This window comes from Anguilla anguilla, chromosome 18 (assembly GCF_013347855.1).
Source record: "Anguilla anguilla isolate fAngAng1 chromosome 18, fAngAng1.pri, whole genome shotgun sequence".
Taxonomy (NCBI): domain Eukaryota; kingdom Metazoa; phylum Chordata; class Actinopteri; order Anguilliformes; family Anguillidae; genus Anguilla; species Anguilla anguilla.
In genome coordinates, this window is record NC_049218.1 from 31,299,408 (window position 1) to 31,319,638 (window position 20,231).

The 20,231-nt window shown below is 43.3% G+C and overlaps 1 protein-coding gene across 2 annotated transcripts in view; it reads left to right on the forward strand.

Annotated features, from left to right (window-relative positions):
- The window catches only part of LOC118217673 (disintegrin and metalloproteinase domain-containing protein 12-like), a 94,858-nt gene that overhangs the window by 48,067 nt on the left and 26,560 nt on the right, over nucleotides 1–20,231 (forward strand). For both annotated transcript variants that reach the window (XM_035399622.1, XM_035399623.1), the window contains exons 5-11: nucleotides 5,189–5,265; nucleotides 8,639–8,825; nucleotides 11,236–11,301; nucleotides 12,459–12,530; nucleotides 13,240–13,409; nucleotides 14,953–15,037; nucleotides 18,196–18,344. In XM_035399622.1, the coding sequence (XP_035255513.1) occupies nucleotides 5,189–5,265; nucleotides 8,639–8,825; nucleotides 11,236–11,301; nucleotides 12,459–12,530; nucleotides 13,240–13,409; nucleotides 14,953–15,037; nucleotides 18,196–18,344 (806 nt within the window). The remainder of the gene's footprint in view (nucleotides 1–5,188; nucleotides 5,266–8,638; nucleotides 8,826–11,235; nucleotides 11,302–12,458; nucleotides 12,531–13,239; nucleotides 13,410–14,952; nucleotides 15,038–18,195; nucleotides 18,345–20,231) is intronic.

The following is a 20,231-nucleotide window of genomic DNA, read 5'->3' on the forward strand; positions in this document are numbered from 1 at the left end:
AGTTAAACCTGCAGACCCGGTGGCCCTCCAGGGCTGGAGTTAAGTCTGTAGACAATGTGGTCCTCAAAGACCTTAACCTGCAAACACTGCGGCTCTCCAGGTCGGAAGTTAAACCTGCGGACACTGCAGTCCTCCAGGACTAGAGTTAAACCTGCAGACACTGCAGTCCTCCAGGACTAGAGTTAAACCTGCAGACACTGCAGTCCTCCAGGACTAGAGTTAAACCTGCAGACACCGCAGTCCTCCAGGACTAGAGTTAAACCTGCAGACACTGTGGGCCCCCAGGAGTGGAATTTAACCTGAAAACATTGTTGACCTCCAGGACTTGTGTTAAACCTGTAGACACTGTGGCCCTCTAGGACTGGAGTTTAACCTGCAGACACTGTGGCCTTCCAGGGCTGGAGTTAAGCCTGCAGAAACTGTGGCCCTTCAGGCCTGGAGTTAAACCTGCAAACACTGCTGCCCTCCAGAACTGGAGTTTAACCTGCAAACATTGTGGACTTCCAGGATTGGTGTTAAACCTGTAGACACTGCGGCTCTCCAGGACTGGAGTTTAACCTGCTAACATTGTGGACCTCCAGAACTAGAGTTAAACCTGCAAACATTGTGGACCTCCAGGACTGGTATTAAACCTGCAGACGCTGCGGCCCTCCAGGACTGGACTCAAACATGGAGACACTGCGGCCTCCAGGCCTGGAGTTAAACCTACAGACACCGTAGCCCTCCCGGACTGGAGTTTAACCTGCAAACACTGTCGCCCTCCAGAACTAGAGTTAAACCTAAAAACGTTGCGGACCTCCAGGTCTGGAGTTAAACCTGCAGACACTGTGGAGTTGATTTGCCTGTCCTGGTGGACTAGAATCTCTACTGCGTGAGAAAAATAAGCAAGGAATTCTGCTTGTATGTGAACTGAAAAGAAGCCAATCTGCCTTGACAGAACCTGTCAGCAGCCCCAAGACAAGCATTAATCGCACATCTAAGCAAAAAGGGACTGGGCTTATGGAAGAGATTCATTGAATATACTGAAAGTCCACAGTACAGCACCACCACTTTTTAAACACTGTGAGAAATAGTGCCTGTACATTTTCCATGAAAGAGCTGAACATTGCTGGGTTTTCAAAGAATTTATGCAGCTGCATTTGATATAGCACTGGAGTGAGGAAAGCAGGAAAATTTTGTTTCCAGGTCTTGTTCAATATTATATATATAACACATGTGCATTGTTGGGCTTTTGTGCAAAGTCTGACCCAGCAGTGTTCTGTCACAGCCCGTCACAACGAAGCAGCCATATGAGTTCTGGAACACACTGGCCTCATTCACAAAACATGCGTATGATCAGATATGATCGTTAACTGTGCTTATGAAGGTTTCCACAAACTTCATCTTTTTTTATCTGAAATTCATGCTCAAAATGCGTGTTTACAAACATGTGGAAAGGCATTTGCAAAAGATATTTCTATTTAGAATGCTTCCTTGTTTTTATTCTAAATTCAGTTTACAATGAAGTTTTTTCCTCACATACATGTTTTTGTCTTAGTTTACAATAATAACCTTGTAGGGAATGCATGAAATTTTTTTTTTTTTTTTTTTTTTTGATGAAAGTGATGGTTGATGATTGATAATTATTTATAAAGACCTGCAAGCATGCAGCCAAACCCAGCATTTAGGAATGGCCTATCTGTTGCTTTTGGATGAGTTGGGGAGAGAGATTGTGTCTTCAGGGACCACACAGACACTTTTGCGGAGAGCGATGAATGGCTGACGTTTGCCCATGACCCTGAAAGTGGCATGCATTCTACAGGATTTCTAGTGTTTCTGTACGCGAATCAACATGGCAGGCAAACGCATTCAATTTACAGACAATTGCCATTGATCATCTGATATACCTGGGATACGTTCAAAATCAAAGGCCATGTTTCAAGAATTACACCTTAGTTTCGCATAGGAACTTCCAAGAACAAAAGTGAGATATGAAACCGATAATTTAAGAACGGTTGTAAATGAGGTCCATTAGGAACGCTTAAATGTGTACACTTCGTGATTTTAACGCTTCTCACAATGCATAAAGAGCTTGTGTTTTATGCGTCTCTTCAAGTGAAAGTGAGATTGATAAGACAGCTTAATTAATGAGAGTTGAGAACAGTGTGTTAAATCGTTGACAGGCTAGAATGGAAAATGGTTTGGAGTCATGAACGTGACTGCAGTCAAATCTTCAGAAAGCTTTGAGAAATACACATAGTTTTGGTGCTTGATGTTCAGTCTTTAAGTCATTTTTCTAATTTATAAACAGCTCACAGAAAAATTAAAGGAAAGCAATTTGGTAAAATGTGTTCTACTTGTCATCGACGGCACGTTCTGTTGCCGTTAAAACACTCACAGCGGGAGGCTAATGAGGCATCCTTCCTGAATCCTACATCTCCAGATCAAAACCTCCTTCACAAAATTCATTCTTTACAACTCTGTCACATTGTGTGTCCAAACCAGAACTGTGCAGCTAAAAGCCTTTTGGATTATGGGTCTTGGTTTGTGCCATAGGTTCTGACTGAATTTCTATCCTGATAGGATACTAAAGAATAAATGACGTTCTGGTGCAACAATACAAACGACATCAAACTAGATATAAGAATTTAAGTAAAAATGTAGTATTTTTTAAGTTTTACCAAGCCAATGTGTCTCATCTCTGCTTTTCTCAAAGCACTGTTGAGCAAAGCCTAGTTGGAAAGAAACATGAATTAAAACCAAAGCGTCTATCGGCTTTGTGGTAACAGCATAAGGTTTGACACCATTTCATTGAACATAATCTTAGAATTAGCCTTGTAATTATGCTTTGTGTACCCTGTGGGAAAAGCCCCCTAGTGGTGAAATGGAGTAATTCCAGGTCAATGTGGAGGGATCCTTCCACCAACAGCAGTGGCTCTACTCAGAGATGAAGTTCAGCCAAGCCATTGCAGAGATTAGTGGGGACTCAGTCAACAATTTGTCCTCATCTTTGACTTACAAATAAATACAAGAGCATTTGCTCTTTTCTTCCAGAACATTTTGTAGAGTTAATCTTTAGTGATCACAGAGCTTGCTTAAAGGTCAGCAAAATAAATAACACTTGCCCTGAATCTTAAACGGTAGTGATGCGCATGTTTTCCTGAGTATTGTGAAATGTTGCAACCTGTTCTGATCTTGATCAGTATATTCCACAGAATTTAAGAAAGGGAAACCACGTTAGACACCTAATCCAACTGATCCAGGGACAGTGTATTGCACACTTTTCAGCTAAACTATAAATAAAGGGCTATAAGGGTCAGATAAAAATCTATTTTCAGACTTTTTAGGAATGATTGATTGTTCTATACTCATGAGTGGAACAAGGGCACTGAATCTTAATGCTCAAGCTTTTCTGTTATACTGACCTGTGATTCAGCGACAATTTTGCACCATATAAGCCAAGTAGGATCCTACACAGTAAAATGTCCAGTGTTAATTTAACTCTAACAGTATTAATTCAATTCTTAACGGATAACATTTGGTCCCACTCCAGAAACACATTCAGAGTTGAATTAAAACTGAACCGTTTTACTGTGTGCAGAAGAGCTTTACCGTGTGCAAAGGTAGGAGAGGTCTGTCTTGCTGGTGACAGCTGGTAGCCTGTGGCTACCAGCTAGTCAACCCTGGTCCAGGAGGGCCACAGAGTGTCCTGCTTCTTATTTTTATTGTGTAATTACCAACCAGTTCAGACCCAATTAACCGGATCAGGTGAGTTAACCGTGCAATCAGTTGCTTGACCAGGGAGGAGTAGCCCTGGGCTAGAGGGTGTGTGTATAGAGCTGTTACTGAAGGAGCTCCACCCACAGATGCTGATTTGCCACGGTTGTGGAATAAGGGCATTGCCCAGACTGACTGGGTTATAGGTCTGAGCCTGTCCTCAGAGGATGTGCCTTTACAGACTGAAACACTCACATAAAATCCTAAAATAAGCTGCTGTGATGGGACTGAAGAACAGCTGTGGCCACTCTGTCCCAGTTTTTGGAGGACAGAAGCAGTAATGGAATTCTTCAGAAAGAAAGAATGTGTGCGCTACTGGTCTGCAGCGTGCCCTGCCCAGAATGCAGCCTATTTACAGACTATTCCCATTCCTTCTACTCATCTGTGAAAAACCTGAGCAGCATGCATTAGAGATGAAGGGCCAGCGCTAATGTAAATGCTAAACTTAGCATACGTTCAGCTGCAGGGTTTTCATATTTAATATGACGGCAGTCTGCAGTTTATTTATTTTATTTATTCATTTTTAATTTTCGCATTGAGGCCAGTGCAATATTAAAAGAAGATCTTATTCCTTCATTCTGGCAAGCTCTCTCTGTAGCATGACCTCTCTTACCTCTTCCGGGTCACGCGCCTTGGAAACATGGAGAGACGCATGAGCCAGTGAACTAGCGACTTGCTCCTGGAATTACAAGCCAAAGGGTTTTCCCTTGAAGATTTATGATGAGTTTTTCAGGAGTGTTCACACTGAGCACTGGATTTCTCTGACAGTTGGATTGTACTTTCAAGAGGCATTTTGCCAGCCTTAAACATGGGAGTTATGCATTCAGACCAGACTAGACCTTTGACTGGACTGAACTTTGCTTCAGAATTCCTACAGTATGCTAGTCGTGAAGAGCTAAGTATTGGGGAATGAATGGTCTATATTCACACTATGGCTGAATTAGTTGAATTAGCCTAAAGAGAAGACCTACTGGGACTTTATCTTGTTGTTGTAATAATAGGTTTGGCTCATGCAATGTGGGGGATGTGTCATCATGCAATGTAAATACCCCATGTTATAAATATAGAGCAATAGCTGTGAATTAAAACGACAGATAAGTCAAGGGTACTCAGAATAAGACCAAGATCCATTGTGCCTAGTTTATGCAAGCACTGTGCACAAACAAAGGAAGATGAAGACAAGGACGTGGATGTGTTATGATTCTGAGACCAAGGCTAACACATTACCCTTGACCCTAAACACCAAGGAAGTATTTGGAGATAAAGCCATAACCTGGTCTTGAGAGCTTACGTTTTATGGGAACAGAATATGTCACAATATGATATATATGCAATGTCTTGTTTATTTATTTGATTTAAATACAATAATGTGTGCCTGTAGTGTGTTCCATTTTCTTAGGAGTGACTCTAATGGGACTGTTGACATTTCCAGGTAAATTGCTACTACCATGGTGAAGTACAGGGTCATGAACATTCAGATGTCAGCCTCAGCACCTGCACTGGTCTCAGGTAAGTTTGACAGCGAGCTTTGGGGCTGTATTTTAGCCATAAAATATATGGCCTAAATATATAGTCTATTTTCTCTCAAGTGCAATTAGAGCATGTCCAGATCAACTTTTACAAGTTAAACAGCAGATAATTTTTTTTGGAATGTAGGACACAAGGTTCAAATGGACAGAACGTAGTTGCTTAATTAATTAATAGGTGTGTCTTGGGCATAACATGTCAATCAATCAATCAATCAATCAAACTTTATTTGTATAGCACATTTCATACAGTAAGTGCAACTCAATGTGCTTCACAGAAGATAATTGCAAAGAATAATTAAAATAATTAAAAATAATTATTTTAATTATAATTAAAAAGAGAGAAAAGGAACAAACAAATAATAATAATAATAATAATAATAATAATAATAATAATAATAATAAAAATAAATAATAAAATAAATAAAAATAAATTAAATAAATAAAAGCAATGCAAAAACCTAGGTAAAAGCAATGCCAAAAAGGTGTGTCTTAAGATTTATTTTAAATGTGATAAACCAATCAGAGTGCCACCTCACATCCCCTTCAAAACCACCTTGGTGGATCGCTAACGTAACAAGATTTTACCTAGCAAGATTGCGGAAAAAACCAACTTACTGTTGACGAAATGGAATTGCTCATGTGTGAGGTTAAAGCACAGCAGCAGAGCATATGTGGCAACAACAGGGTTCTACCAAAAGCTCTTTAAAAGCGTTTTGTTCGGTTATGGAGTAACAGGTCAAATCAGTGAGGTTTTAATTGCTGAAAGCATGGACACCTGGTCACCGTAATTTAAAAAATGTGATAAAAGTGTGTAAAAAAATAGGGAAATTTGAACATAGGCGCACATTCTTAATATTGTGTCCTTAAAATAACAATGAAACAACTATAACATGACTTAAGGTCAGGCTTTTGTTGGTCTGAACACTTTCAGTTGCTTCAAAATAGCAATACACCAACAATGCACTTGACCGCTCCTTATCTTAAGGCCAACCCCCCCCCCCCCCCCTAGATGGGTGCTAGTTTATTTGCTATTTGAACAATGTGGGCACTGGACAGGAGAATGACTTCTGTGTCCATCTGAAATCTGAAACTAGCAAAGACACTTGCGTTTGGGTTAATATAAAGCTCCTAGAGTTGCTGACCACCTTGAACCACCTCATTCTTAAGGGTCAACTGAGGCCATGACCTTCTAGGACATGTCATTCAGAGATTACTTCCACACGGTCCAATAATGGAACCCATACATTTTTCAGATCCCCCCTAAAAGGAAGGGCAGATTTTATAGTATGCGGCCATATCATTATTCCCCATTGCTTCTCAGGGCATCCCACTGCTCTGAATGAACATTTGGGAACTATAAAACTCCAGGGCCTGTTGATGTACGCTCATCTCCTGCTTAATTGCCCTCAACTACAAATACAGTATGTGATGATAAAACTTTTATATGCCTTGTACACTGCAACCATATAATTAAGTATAATGATGATCATTCAGTAAATGCTGAGGGGGTAATCTTTTCTAAATAAATACTACCGGTAAACACCAGGAACTTCTTAGTTCATGAGCCAGCAAATGTCTTTGACTTCCTTGGAGTTCTAGGGGTAATTATCAAGCTTGTTAAGAAAACTGCATGTTTTTTTTTTGTTTTTTTTCTCCACATTGTGAGACTGAAATATCTATAGCCAGCACAGACAGACAAATACAGAAAAGTGATTTGATAAATGATTAGGTATGACTTCTTCTAATAATTCAATTTCTTGTAACTTGGCTTAGTTTTGATATCAGTACTTTGAATGGTAGGCCTAGATTTTGCAAGTATGAATTAATCATTTCTAGACAGGGCTTTGTGTGTGTATGAGTAACTTGGCATTTCTGACCATTGAAAAAGTGTTTTTCTTCAGTTCTATTATACAAGCCAGACACCACAAAATGGCATTTTGGGAAAATGGGACAAAAAAATGACAGACAAACAATTTAATCGCTGTCGATGATTGTGACATTTGGGTCTGTGTGTTCACCAAAAATCTCTAAGCTGGATTTAATTTGGAGTCCAAAATGCATTCGGTGCCTGAAGAAATAATTCAAACAAGACGAAATTTGCATCCTCAGGCAACCTAATCCTACAATAAACATTTTAAATTTAACTCATTTTGGCTGATTGAATTGCAGGATGTGTTTTGTTATCACTTGGTCCAAACTAATATTTTGTTTTGACAATGGGACACTGTTTGCGGTGTGTTGCAAAATACTGCTCCTACATCCTAGTTAATGCAAAACATTTGAAGAACGTTGTGGAACATTCGAGTTAGATTCCCACTGGTTTATGAGATTACTGGAACATTCAGGAAGCAGTCTCAAAATGTACATATAATTCTAACCAAGCATCACTGAAAAACATTTGCAGCATGCTGCATGCAAACTTACTGGTAATGTCTCCTAATGGTGAACATTTATTCATGAAAAAACCATGATGGAGAATGTCTTGTTAAAGCATGAAATGTCAAATTTGTTGCACAGATGAAACAAAAATGACATCCATATTTCTAATTATTTTTTAACCGTGCACAATAGATAAAACACATGAAACACAGGGACACCAAATCATGCTCCTCGTGACTGTGCATCATAATCAACAATCAGTCACATACACCCATTTTAAGCTGTGCTTCCTGTCACAAAAGTAACAGGCATCCAGGGAAGGTCCAGTAAAGAGACATTCGGGGCAAAGATATTTGTTGGGAATGTTTGCCATGACTTTTCCAGAATGTTCTAGAAGCCAGAAATTGTTAGGTGCGCTGTTGGCAGGGGAATTGTGGAATATATTGTCATTGCTGTCACAGTGTTAGATCGTTAAACAGCACATCTGTGCCAATTATTATTATGTTTTTTGTTGCCATTTTCTTCCATTTTCTCCCCAATTTAGTCGTTATACCCATTCCCCGTGTGTATCACTGTCCTGGTCGATGCACTATCCTCTGTTGGTCTGGGGAGGGTGTAGACTACCACATGCCCTCATACATGTGGAGTCGCCAGCCGCTTTTCACCTGACAGCCAGGAGTTTCACTGGGAGAGCATAACGAGTGCGGAGGTTCACGCTATCTCCCCCAGATCCCCTCCCTGCTGAACAGGCACCAACCAGTAGGAGTCGCCAATTCAACAATCAGGACTCATAACCTCACCAGCTTCCCACCCGCGAACACTGCCAATTGTGTTCGTAGGAACGTCTGACCAAGCCGGAGGTACCACTGCCGGGGAGTGAACCCGGGTCTCTGTGGTGGTAGGCAAGTGCTTATACCTCCACACTACCCAGACGGCCCAATCTGTGCCAATTTGATGAATCCTTGATTTCGCAGGGGATTCATCACACTTGAAAATAAAACCTTGGTCCTGGAACCGGCGTTTTATCCAGACAATGGAACCCATCTGATTTACAGAGGGGAGAATCTGGGGAGTCCTCTCGGTACCTGCGGTCATGGACACAATGTATCAGTGGCCTATCCAGACAACACAGGAAGCCTCTTCAGATCATTCAGCACCAGGGTAAGATCAATCTATCGGCAAAGCTTTCTGTCAATGGGTCAATTCAGTAAAGCCAACGACAGCGTGCATTTACAAATGCATTTATTTCGTTCCTTAGCTTAAATCAAATAAAGAAATTTTGGTATGCAAAAGGATATTAGCCCAAAGCATTTAGCCCTCAATTATATATGCACCGTAAATACCGCCATTAAATGTAATTTCCAACTCATTTCTGAATGGTTTGCGTGTCCAAAATCAGTCAGTGGTGAGCAATGAAAAAATCTCTTAGTCTTTCACTTCAGTTCAGTTCAGTACAGTTTTTTTGTTTGAATTGCTGAATTGTAATTAGGGTGTACTGAGCTTAAAAGAAAAATACAGAAAAAAAAATTAAAGAATATACAATACAGACCTCAAACAAAAGAGAAAAAAACTGACATTAGACAAGGTGAAAACAGTGTACGTGCAAAACAGCAATGACCTTTATGTGCAAAAAGCAGTGTAACAGCTACTGCTACTGAGTAAAGTAGATACTTGGATACTCATTGGCAAAATGCACTTTGAGCAGGTGTGCCCAGTATTTTGCATGAAACTGTATGCAGGCACACAATTTAGTTAAGTATATATTTTGCTAACACTAAATTATAGAACATTTCTTTTTGTCCTCCAGATGAAAATGATGCCGATCCTCATGTATCTGGGTCATTTTCTCTCTTTCTGAGAGATGTGGGAAATTGATTATGACTGAGACAGTGATCCGCCTCCGCTTAATGCACTCAGACAATAACATAATGCCTCCAGCCCGCCGGTGAACCGGTAACTCCCCAGATACAAGACGGTCTTCGGGAGATTTTGAGCATTCTGTCAGGGATTTTATCCCGCTTGTTGTTTCTTTCGCTCGTTTCCTTTCCCTTTGAGCCGAAGAAATTATGATTCATTCGGTTTAGGTCGCCCGTTTCCCCGCCGCTATCTGTGAAATGTCATGTTTTGGGGGGCAGGCCGGCTCGGTTATCTGGGCATCGGGTTTAACCTGCTCTGTCAGTCTCGATTCCTGAAAATTTCCCAAAGCGGGCTTCTGCATTAAGATCGGGCCCGGATAGCGCAATTTATCCCGATGCACAAAGAGATTCAATTTGCCACCGCGCCGATAACCAGAGGCTCCGCAATCTTGAAAAGCGGTCTGATTGTGGGAAAGGGCGTTACGTGAGGAGCATCCAGCTGGTGTGTGTGTGAAGACGGTGTGATCTTTACACACACCAGTTCTGCTAAGCTAATTGGCTGCTACCACTGGACTAAATCAAACTCAATTAAATCTAATGAAATCACAATAGGGAAAAAGTGTTACTAATGCAAAAATCTTAGCCACGGTTGGTTAACTCATCCCTAAGACTATAAGGGTTCATAATATAATTTTTTTTAAATCCTGACTTTAAATGAGAAGGGCGGGCAGTATAGTGTAATGGATAGGAAGCCAGGCTAACAGGTCAAATGTTCAAATCCCTTGTGTAATGCAAGTATTAAACTATGTATTTAAAAAAGGTAATAACATCACATCACCTCTAGAACATGCCAAAGGACACTTGTTGGCAGTGCTCTGAAAGGATGGCTGGGCAGGGCCCTGGTGGACTTTAGTCGCACGGTCTCTCGAACCCAAAAACGGGCTGTCGGACCAATCAGAGCCTTCATTACACTTGAAGAGCATAGATGAGCCCTTGAGGGGAGCCAACTGGATCAAACAGTGCGCGAGGGCACAGGACCTGTATTTGGCTCGCTATGCCATGGGACCAGATCACAGTGACATGTAGCAACGATGGGCCAGAAAATCATCCACCAATCAGCATGCATTTCCTGTCTGCCTGATGCTGGAATAAAGAATGCTCGCCTTGCAAACTGAAAAACTTCCTCCCCGTGTCAGTTCATACCCGCTTATACATTAAGCTCAGGAGACACCGGGGCACATTTTTAAAAGAAGATACATTTTGCAAGAGAAGAGTTGACATTTCGGGGAAACGTGTGGATCTGTGAAGGATAGATATGACCTTTGTGTAGTGAAGCTCATTTTCACATGCAATGTCATTTTTCAGTGGAACGCAAAAATATCAATGACCTGTAGCAAAACGCGAGGGGCATCTTTTGAAAAAATTGCCGTAGTATCGTAGTGGTGTGTCCATAAATAATACGAAAAAACATTTGTGCACCGGAAGGACAGTTTATCGTAAAGTGGTTTGTTTTAGTGCTGCAGTGCTCTTTATTGGACAGAGGAGACCTCTGAAGAGCCCCCCTGAGAATATGGTGCGCTTTTATATTTAGGTTGGCCTTTTCGGAGAGTCAATAAGACAAATGAAAGTGACGTGCGCTCTCTCTCCCTCTCTCTCTCTTTCTCTCACACTCTCTCTCTCTTTCTCCCGCCCTCCCTCCCTCACGCTTTTAACAGCACAAAAGGCAGGCCCAAAAGACCACCAAGTACGTGGAGCTGATCATCGTGGCTGACAACAGGGAGGTAAGTGCACACCCAGGTCCCTTTCACTGTGTGCTCCCCCCAACCACACCCACACCCTGCGTTAGGAACATTATCTCCTGGCCAAACACCATGACCAAGCCAGGGCCCGCGGGAGGAACAGGACGTGTGTGGCCGAATGGCGGAAACGCTCTTCCGTCTAAGAGCTCGGTCAGTGAGCAACTTTAGGGGCGGAGACTAGCCTTACAGGAAGCTGGGATTCACCATCAGACCCACCGAAAGGAAGTGTCACTCAGATCTCTGGCCATCAGCTGTGGTCAGAGGTTGATAGTCTCTGGACAGCTGTGGACTGGTAAACATCATGCTTTTTGGGGAAAGAGATTCATAAGCACTACAGATTGCCATCGTAAACATGTTTCCTCTTGTTGTATGCCGGAAACAAAGCAATGAAAGCCAGTTGATTAGAGCACCATTGATTTTATTTACAAGGGAGAAAAATTATGCAGAAAACAAAAAAGAGAATAAGAGGCTAAAGGAACCAGGTTTTCAGTATGACGTCAAGAAAATGAACACAATGTGTTCACTAAATTGAAGAGAACATGGTGTTTAAAAAGAGATGAGGCTTAAGGAAACCAGTCTGTGACTATACCTCATATTTGTCCATATCAAATAAGATTTGTTTCATTGCACAAACATAAAAACACCGAACCAACCCCCATCCCTTGGCTTATTTTCCCCATGACACAGTGCCTGATGCTCTCTAATGATGTCACTGATAACATATGACTGACCAGATTAAAGTGTTTGTAGTGTTCTCACATTTAATCAGGTGAATAAATCAAGATTAGTCTGTTCCTATTGTTGGCTTTCAGCCTCTCTTTCAGTGTTGTCATTGTCATTAATCGCCTGTCAGTCAGCGTACAAATGCAATTAGCCTGCCTTTCCAGATGGCAAACAGTGTAACAACCTGTCAAGTCAACTACAGTGTCTTTGTCAGAATTGGACACATCAGTATCATCTGTCGAGTACCTAAAAGACTCTGCTACCAGTTGAGTACCTAAAAGACTCTGCTACCAGTTATTTAAACGGATGGCATTTCTGTTTGTGGATGAGGGATTTACTCAATGTCAAAGCCTTATGTTTAAAGCACTCTGGAGAGTTTCCCTTCCCCCTGATGCTGAGCTTGTGTCAATGACCAGTTTCAGAAACAAGGGAAAGATCTGGAGAAGGTGAAGCAGAGACTGGCCGAGATCGCCAACTACGTGGACAAGGTAAGAGCGAGCGTACGATGCAGCAGTCCTACGTAATGCCTTCATAAGCGCTACATAGACATTCATATCAAGTCTTATGTCAGTAAATGCCTATAGGCATGCGGTGTGCATGGTTGGGTATCGAGAACCGGTTCTGAATTGGAATTCCAAATTTCCAAGAACCATTTGTCATTTTTTAAGAAATGTGAGTTTCTAATTTCCATTATGTCCTCAAACCTAGTCGTAACACGCCGCAACACTCGGTTAACATATAACAATGAACAAAACAGCGTACATCCAACTTTTATATGCTGAGATGGACAATGATGATGACAGTATCACCCCTTCTTATCAAATCGGAACCAGGATAAGCAGAATTGGAATCAGAATCGACAAATTCCGAACGATACCCAACCCTAGTGGTGTGTCAGTTGGTATGTCATTGTGATGTCACTCGCTGCATCATTAGTGACTTCACGTGCCCTATGAATACCTGTGGTTATTGATAAACATTTATGAATGGTTATGTGGTGCATGCAAAATAGTTGCATAGTTCTTAACTCACCATACTCCCTGGCATGACCCAGTGAACACCAGCAGTCTTAGTTTGGAGTGAACTGGGCTGATGGACAGTATAGATGCAGTAGGCCTCGTGAGTGCAAGCCCATTGAATGTATGAGGAGCCCATTTGTTGGATGGAGCCTGAGACCACTCCCCCCATCTCTCCCAGTTCTACAGAGCGCTGAATATCCGTGTGGCTCTGGTGGGGCTGGAGGTGTGGAGCGACGGGGATAAGTGCTCCATCACCCAGGACCCTTTCACCACCCTGCACGAGTTCCTGGACTGGAGGAAACTCAAACTGCTGCCTCAGAGGCCCCACGACAACGCCCAGCTCATCAGGTAGGGGAAGCCAGATCTGATAAACATGCACACACATACACATACAGACACGCACGCACATTCACAAATGTAAACACACATACACACACACACACCCACACACACACCAATATACACACACACTCACACAGGCACACACCGATATACACACACTCACACAGACACACACCGATATATACACACACTCACACAGATGCACACCGATATACACACTCACACAGACATACGCACGCATACAAACACACATGCGCACATACTCACACAAACTACACAAACATACTTCAGCTGCCTTGCAGATTTCTTTGTTGTGTGCATCTGAAATGGTTAAAGAAGATACTGTATTTTTGATGAGGTTAGATTTAAGATAATTCAACTACATAAGGAAGGTGAAAGTAAGTGAAAAAATGAGAGGTTCCAAAACTGGAGTTCAAAAGATTATAGCGAGATACAGAAAGTGGGACTCCTAACAATCGTGCAAGAACTTGTAGACCGTCAAAACTATCACTATCACAAAGACTGGTATTAAAAGATTTTATCTGTGAGAGATAGTAGAAAATCAAGCTGCACACTTGCTTCATATCAGAAGAAATCCGTAAGTGTTTCTGTCAATCCTTCTACTGTGAGAAGACAACTCAGTGCTATGTGTCTGAAAGAATGTGTCAAAAAGGCACTACTGAGAAAAGGAAATAAACAAAAATTTACAGTATTACCCAAAAAATGGACACCTGAGATGTAGAGTATCAGTATTCATGATTTATAGACTGATGAGTCTAAATTTTTTATTTTTTCGAAGTAAGAGCAAGCAGCATGTATGCCGTCAAAGCAATGAAAGACTCTTGGGACAATATCTACAGCCATCAGTCAAGCCTGGAGGCAGATCAGAGCAAGTTTGGGGTTGTATAAAAACATCTGGAGTTTGGTTTTGATTGAAGGAATCATGAATGATAAAAACAAATAAATCTTAACATGTCATGCAATACCCCCTGGACAGTGTTTGATTAGTAGCACATTCATTCTACCGCAAGATTATGACCCCAAGCACACTGGTAAGAAGATGAAGCTGCTGGTGTTGCCAGAACTATGGACTGGCCACTCCAGAGTCCAACCCTCAACATCACTGAAAGTGTTTGTGATTACTTGGGCTAAGTGAAGCAGAAAATGCAACCTTCTTAGACTGAACTTTGGACTTCTTTCAAGAAACATGGAAAAATATCCCTGCAGATTTCTTTTAAATACTGAAAGAAAGTCTCCGAAAAAGAATAGAAGCTACCCATTGCTGCGATAAACAGCCCCAGACTAAGGGCTGTCCAGATATTTTTGGTCACAGTGTACTTGATGGCTGTACTGGAAAGTAAATAAATGAAAGGGTGGTCTCTAACTGTATTATATATTAACACGTGCACATGCAAATGTGCACATGCAGCCACATGCACACCCACATTCACACGCATATGCACGCTCACACAAACATACGCTCACGCAGTGTTTTTTGGGAGTCTGGGGGGCTCTCTCTAACCCCCCTGGTGACCTCCTGTCTCCACAGCGGAGTGTACTTCCAGGGCACCACCATCGGCATGGCGCCCATAATGAGCATGTGCACGGTGGAGCAATCCGGGGGCATCGTCATGGTGAGTGATGCACCTATGAGAGAACTCGACACGCGTCACATGATCGCCCTTAAAGCCACTTCCCTCAGTAAGGGGTCAGGTTACTCCAGAGATAGTACAGAGGGGTAAAACCAGTATGAATCTGAAAAAATGGGGGAAAAACAAAATGATGCCACTGCCCAAGAAGAGTAGCAATGTTTGTGCCGTCTGTAGCCTGACCCCTAATGACTCGGTTCCGATCCAAACTCAGCTGCTCCTGTTCGACATACTCAGCGCTACATGAGAACATTCAGAGCGCACTGCTCTCTCCATTCTCAGCCAGACTCCCGGCCCATTCCAAACTTTACTGGGAGAATAAAAAAAGGCTCAGGGCAGCGTGGAAGGAAGTGGCACTTATTACCATCAGGAGCTCCGCGACAGAGAGCTCATTCAAGGTTAGAAATGCCACAGCAGGGCAAGCAGTTATCCAGCAAGCTGCCCAACCATAGAAATAAATCACGGCGCCCAGAATTACACGAGACGCAGCGTTTATGTTTCTATGAGGGATGATAAACAGCCAGTGGGAGGGGGAGGCATATTAACCGAAGCCATACAGAAACAAAGCACTTTTCCTGGAGCTACTGCAGCCCAGAGTTAATCATTAGAACAAGGTCAAATTCTTGCGGCTTTAATTTTATACCCTCACTATATTATCCAGAGTGACTTTAACAGCTTACATTTTGCGTGCACCCCTTTTAATACAGCTGGATATTGTCTGAAGCAATTCAGGGTTAGCGCCTTTGCTCAAGGGAATGACTGGCAGTGCCCCGTCTGGGAATCAACCCTGCAACCTCTGGGTTGAAAGTGTAGTTCCCTAGCCGTTATACCACAGTGCTCTTTCCTTTGCCTGAGATTGCCTCTTGTCTCCATATGTCTATGGTCCTCACTCATGTTGCTAAGCTTGGCCATGTGATTAAAGTTCCTGGTTACCTGGGTTAAGGTTCATATGAACGGGTCCCAAAAAGGAACACTTCCTAATTTTGAGGTTCTGGAAGTAATTAGAGTGTAGTTAGAATTTCACGGGTGTGCATATAAATAGCTGAATTTTAATACAAATTCTCTGTTGGGGTCAAAGTTGCAAGGTCTGGGAAGACTTAGGGAAACTTTTCAATCGGTGTTGTTTTGACGTAATGTGAAACTGTATTTGAAACAATGTGAGCATTTTTGAGTTCCACGCTGTTGTAAAGACACTGGCATCTCATAATCTGTTCAGCAGGGCTGGATTCTCACAGACACAAGTACGTTGTCTGCTTTCCGAACACTGACTACTCTTTGTAGTTGCCTTCTAGTAACTAAGCGATTGTGTAACTTAAACTCCCAAACTCTGTGACATCAGAGATGACAGGAAATAGCTTGTGCTTTAATACTGGGCAAAACTACTGGGTGAAAAAAAAAATACTGGGTGTCTCAAAAAGAAATTAAAAAGAGACACGGGAGTTCTTCTGCATGAAGGTCGAACCTGCGGTGCCACGAGACTCACTCTGAGTTCTCTCCCGGTTTAAAGACCCCTGAAGCTCCCCCTCTTATTGAAAGGGGGGGGTGCTGACTAACTAAGGGCCCTCCTCTCAGTTGTCAAACGACCACAAGCAGCCACTCACCTCACCCAAACCCACCCTCCATCCGGCCTGCGTAACCTGTGTGGGACTTATGCGCAGGGTCGCAGGGGATTGGTGCGTGCGCTTCTCGCTCACCTTTACAGGAAACGGGCGCGGCTGTTCACGTTTAGCTCTCTCTCACTTCCTTTCTTTGAAGGTCAGTGGGTTTCGGCTCCTCCGAGAGCAGACCTCCATTATTAATCAGCTTTTACTGTCGCGCAGCATCTGCCTGCATGAGGCGAGACTGAGGCTGCCGCGGGCGTGAGCGTGCTGACATTTCCCATGATGCCACGGCGAGCAGGTTAAAGATGACATGTTAGGGAGATAAATGTGCGTTTTGCAGTGATGTCACAAAGTATTTGTTTACACAGGCAGTTGTGTTGCACGGAGTAGCTTTCCAGGTCGTGTATTATGTTAGTGCTGGATACGCTCCAGACCAACGGTCTCAACCTCCACTCCTGGTTGGCTGCAGGTCTAACTCCAGTGTCTTCAGGTCTTGGTGTTTTCCTTTCAATTAAATTTCAATTTAGCACTTAATTTCTGAAACACCAGCAGACACTGAATTGAGCTCTCCAAGATTTCAGTTTGTGATCCATTCTGTGGACAGTTGATAAAATTATGTCTTTTGTTCTTATGCAAAATGACTGTGTATAAACATATCAATCTTTAACATTATAAATACCATTAAATGCTGCATAATAATAATAATAATAACAATAATAATAATAATAATAATAATAGAGTTTGTTTGCTATGATAGTGGGTTGCACTTCATCATTTATCTGTAACAAATATGAATCATTTACATATGAAGCATGTACTTAGCTTCAGTGAGACTGCCATTACTGTAAACACACTAAATTATGCAAATGCGAAACAGAGCATGTGATGGCTGCCATTGATTTTTCCTCCTCTTCCTGCTCACTGTACGAGCATCAGAGAGGATTTCCTCCAAACAGCTGCTCCTACTGAGCGGTGCATCCCTTACATCCAATCACGTTCCCCGAGCCATCACTGAGAGCTCCGCCCTCAGCTGACTTCCCTGGTTAAGCTGAAGTAAAATAATAACAGGACTCTCTCTCCCCCCTCCCTCCTCTCTCTCCCCCCTTCATCCTCCCTCCCCCGTCCTCCCTCCCTCCTCTTTCTCCTCCCTCATCCCCTCCCTGCCACCTCCCACTGTCCCCCTCCCCCCTCCTCCCTCTCTCCCTCCTCCTCCCTCCTCCCTCTCTCCCTCCTCCCCCCTCCTCCCTCTCTCCCTCTTCCTCCCTCCTCTCTCTTTCTCCCGCCCTCCCTCCCTCCTCCTCCCTCTCTCCCTCCTCTCTCTCCTCCCTCATCCCCTCCCTGCCACCTCCCACTGTCCCCCTCCCCCCCCTCCCTCCTCCCCCCCTCCTCCCTCTTCCTCCCTCCTCTCTCTCCCCCTTCATCCTCCCTCCCCCCTCCTCCCTCTCTCCCTCCTCCTCCCTCTCTCCCCCTTCCCCCCTCCTCTCGCTCCCCCCTTCATCCTCCCTCCTCTCTCTCCTCCCTCTCTCCCCCCTCCCTCCTCAGGACCACTCTGACAACCCGTTGGGGGCGGCGGTGACCCTGGCCCACGAGCTGGGGCACAACTTCGGGATGAACCACGACACCCCGGAGAGGGGCTGTGGGTGCAGGATGACGGTGGACAGAGGGGGGTGCATAATGACCCCGTCCACCGGGTGAGTCCCGCGGCCGGAGCTGTCAAAATTACCCACGTACACCTCAAATGCCATTCTCTGAAATATTGCACTCTAAAGGTCAGCCTTTGAAGTTGACTGTCACTTCTGAAATTTAACGGTCAGCCATGTTATCGTTCTGGCGTTGTGCCCTTCAAGACGATAGGTTGAGGTGTGTCCCAAAGTAACGTTGGCGGGTGAGACCAGTCCTTTTTTCAGCAAGGACAATGATCACAGCAAACTGTGCCCTCTTCTAACGGTTACAGTAATGGTTCTGTTTTTCTCGGCAGGGGTATGGATTCATGAAGAGAGCAATTTTCCCCGCAAATTACCTGTCTATTGTTTTTTTAATGTAAAAAAAAATATTACCTTTTTCAGCCGAATGACTGTGGACTTCATTCTTCCCTCTCTGGTGATGGTTTTTAGTGAGCACTGCCTTTTCAGAATGTTGGTAAATGTCAGTGAACATTTGCGGCAAAAAAAAACCACATTTGAATTGTTTCTGCAGAGGCTAGCAAAAAGAAGCTAACATTTGTCTTGTTGAATGTGCGTCGGATTATAAACGACACCACAGAGATGAGGCGCTACTCCGGATTAAACCAGTGCGTTTGGGAGAAGGCCTTCTGCCAAAGGCATTATTTCAGTCACAGGCCCCTGCTACAGCGCTGCTAATGCTGGCTGGGCTAAGATGTGGGATTTACGCAGTCCAGGAAATCATTCGTAGCTGCTTCATTAGTCCTGAACAAGCCTCATAATGTAATGGCTTGCAAATGATGTCTAAATCTCCCCCGCTAACTGCACTACATTTGCGATATCCTAAAGAATCGTTAACCTTGCGCTAATTGGGCCTTGCTAAAGTTTAATTGCACATTATACTCAAACGGTTTGATCGCTATCAAATGCTTACATTTGTACACACGCAATTCCTTATTAAATTGTTGTTCCGTGTGCTTTTGCAAAAGATTGCTTTAAAGCCCTGGGATGGCACTTTTATTGGTGGGGGTGACAAGGAAGGGAATTTCATTGTTTTGCGGGTCACATGATCCCAAGGTCACCTGAGGATAAACCAGAGAACCGCGCAATGCCCCGAAAATGCCAACCAGGCAACACTCACCACCGAATAACGTCATTTAACCCCTTGTCCGAAAAGCTGTTGCTTTCATCTGGTGATGAATGCACGTGCAGGATCAATGCTCATTTAGGATGAGTTCACCAGCTGTTTTTTATTTATATATTTATTTTTTTAATGAAAATAAACGCAGTAATTTGTAAGTGTATCCAGCCGTCCCGTGCTGGTTTTTGGATCCGAGTGCAACCCCAGCCTGGTTAGCCCAGGGGGCTGGTGTGGGGCGGGGAATGGGGTTCGAGCAAGCCTTCGCAGATGGCTCGGGTTTTCAGCACCAGTCTTCTGGCAGCTTTGGGGGGGCGGCGGGCTGGTGTTTTTACTGGACCCAGCTGAGATTTTGGCTGGACCGGGTTCAGTGGTACCGCGGTGACGCTGTTCTTAATTATGCGCGTATAGAACCACGAGGGGACAAGCGGCGAGCGAACTGAAATGGGTTTTCAGGCCGTCCTGGATAACGCTCCAGTGTGTCTGTTCACATGGATACGGCGTGGATCACTGAAAACAGGAACAGGAAAGTAACATGTCCTTGTACTGGCTATAGAATCTGCACCCAATGGGAACTGTTGGCAGTTAGAATGATGTCATTATTAGCCTGTTCGATTTGTAAGCTTCTCTCTGCAGCCGGAAACAAACTTAACTGAAGTGTAACACCTTCCCCAATAAGGCGTCTGTCACGTATGCCGTTTTGTATAACTGCAAATTAATTTCATGACAAAACTAGCAAAAAATATGCGTGTATATTGAATATCTTATTTTAATCCTGT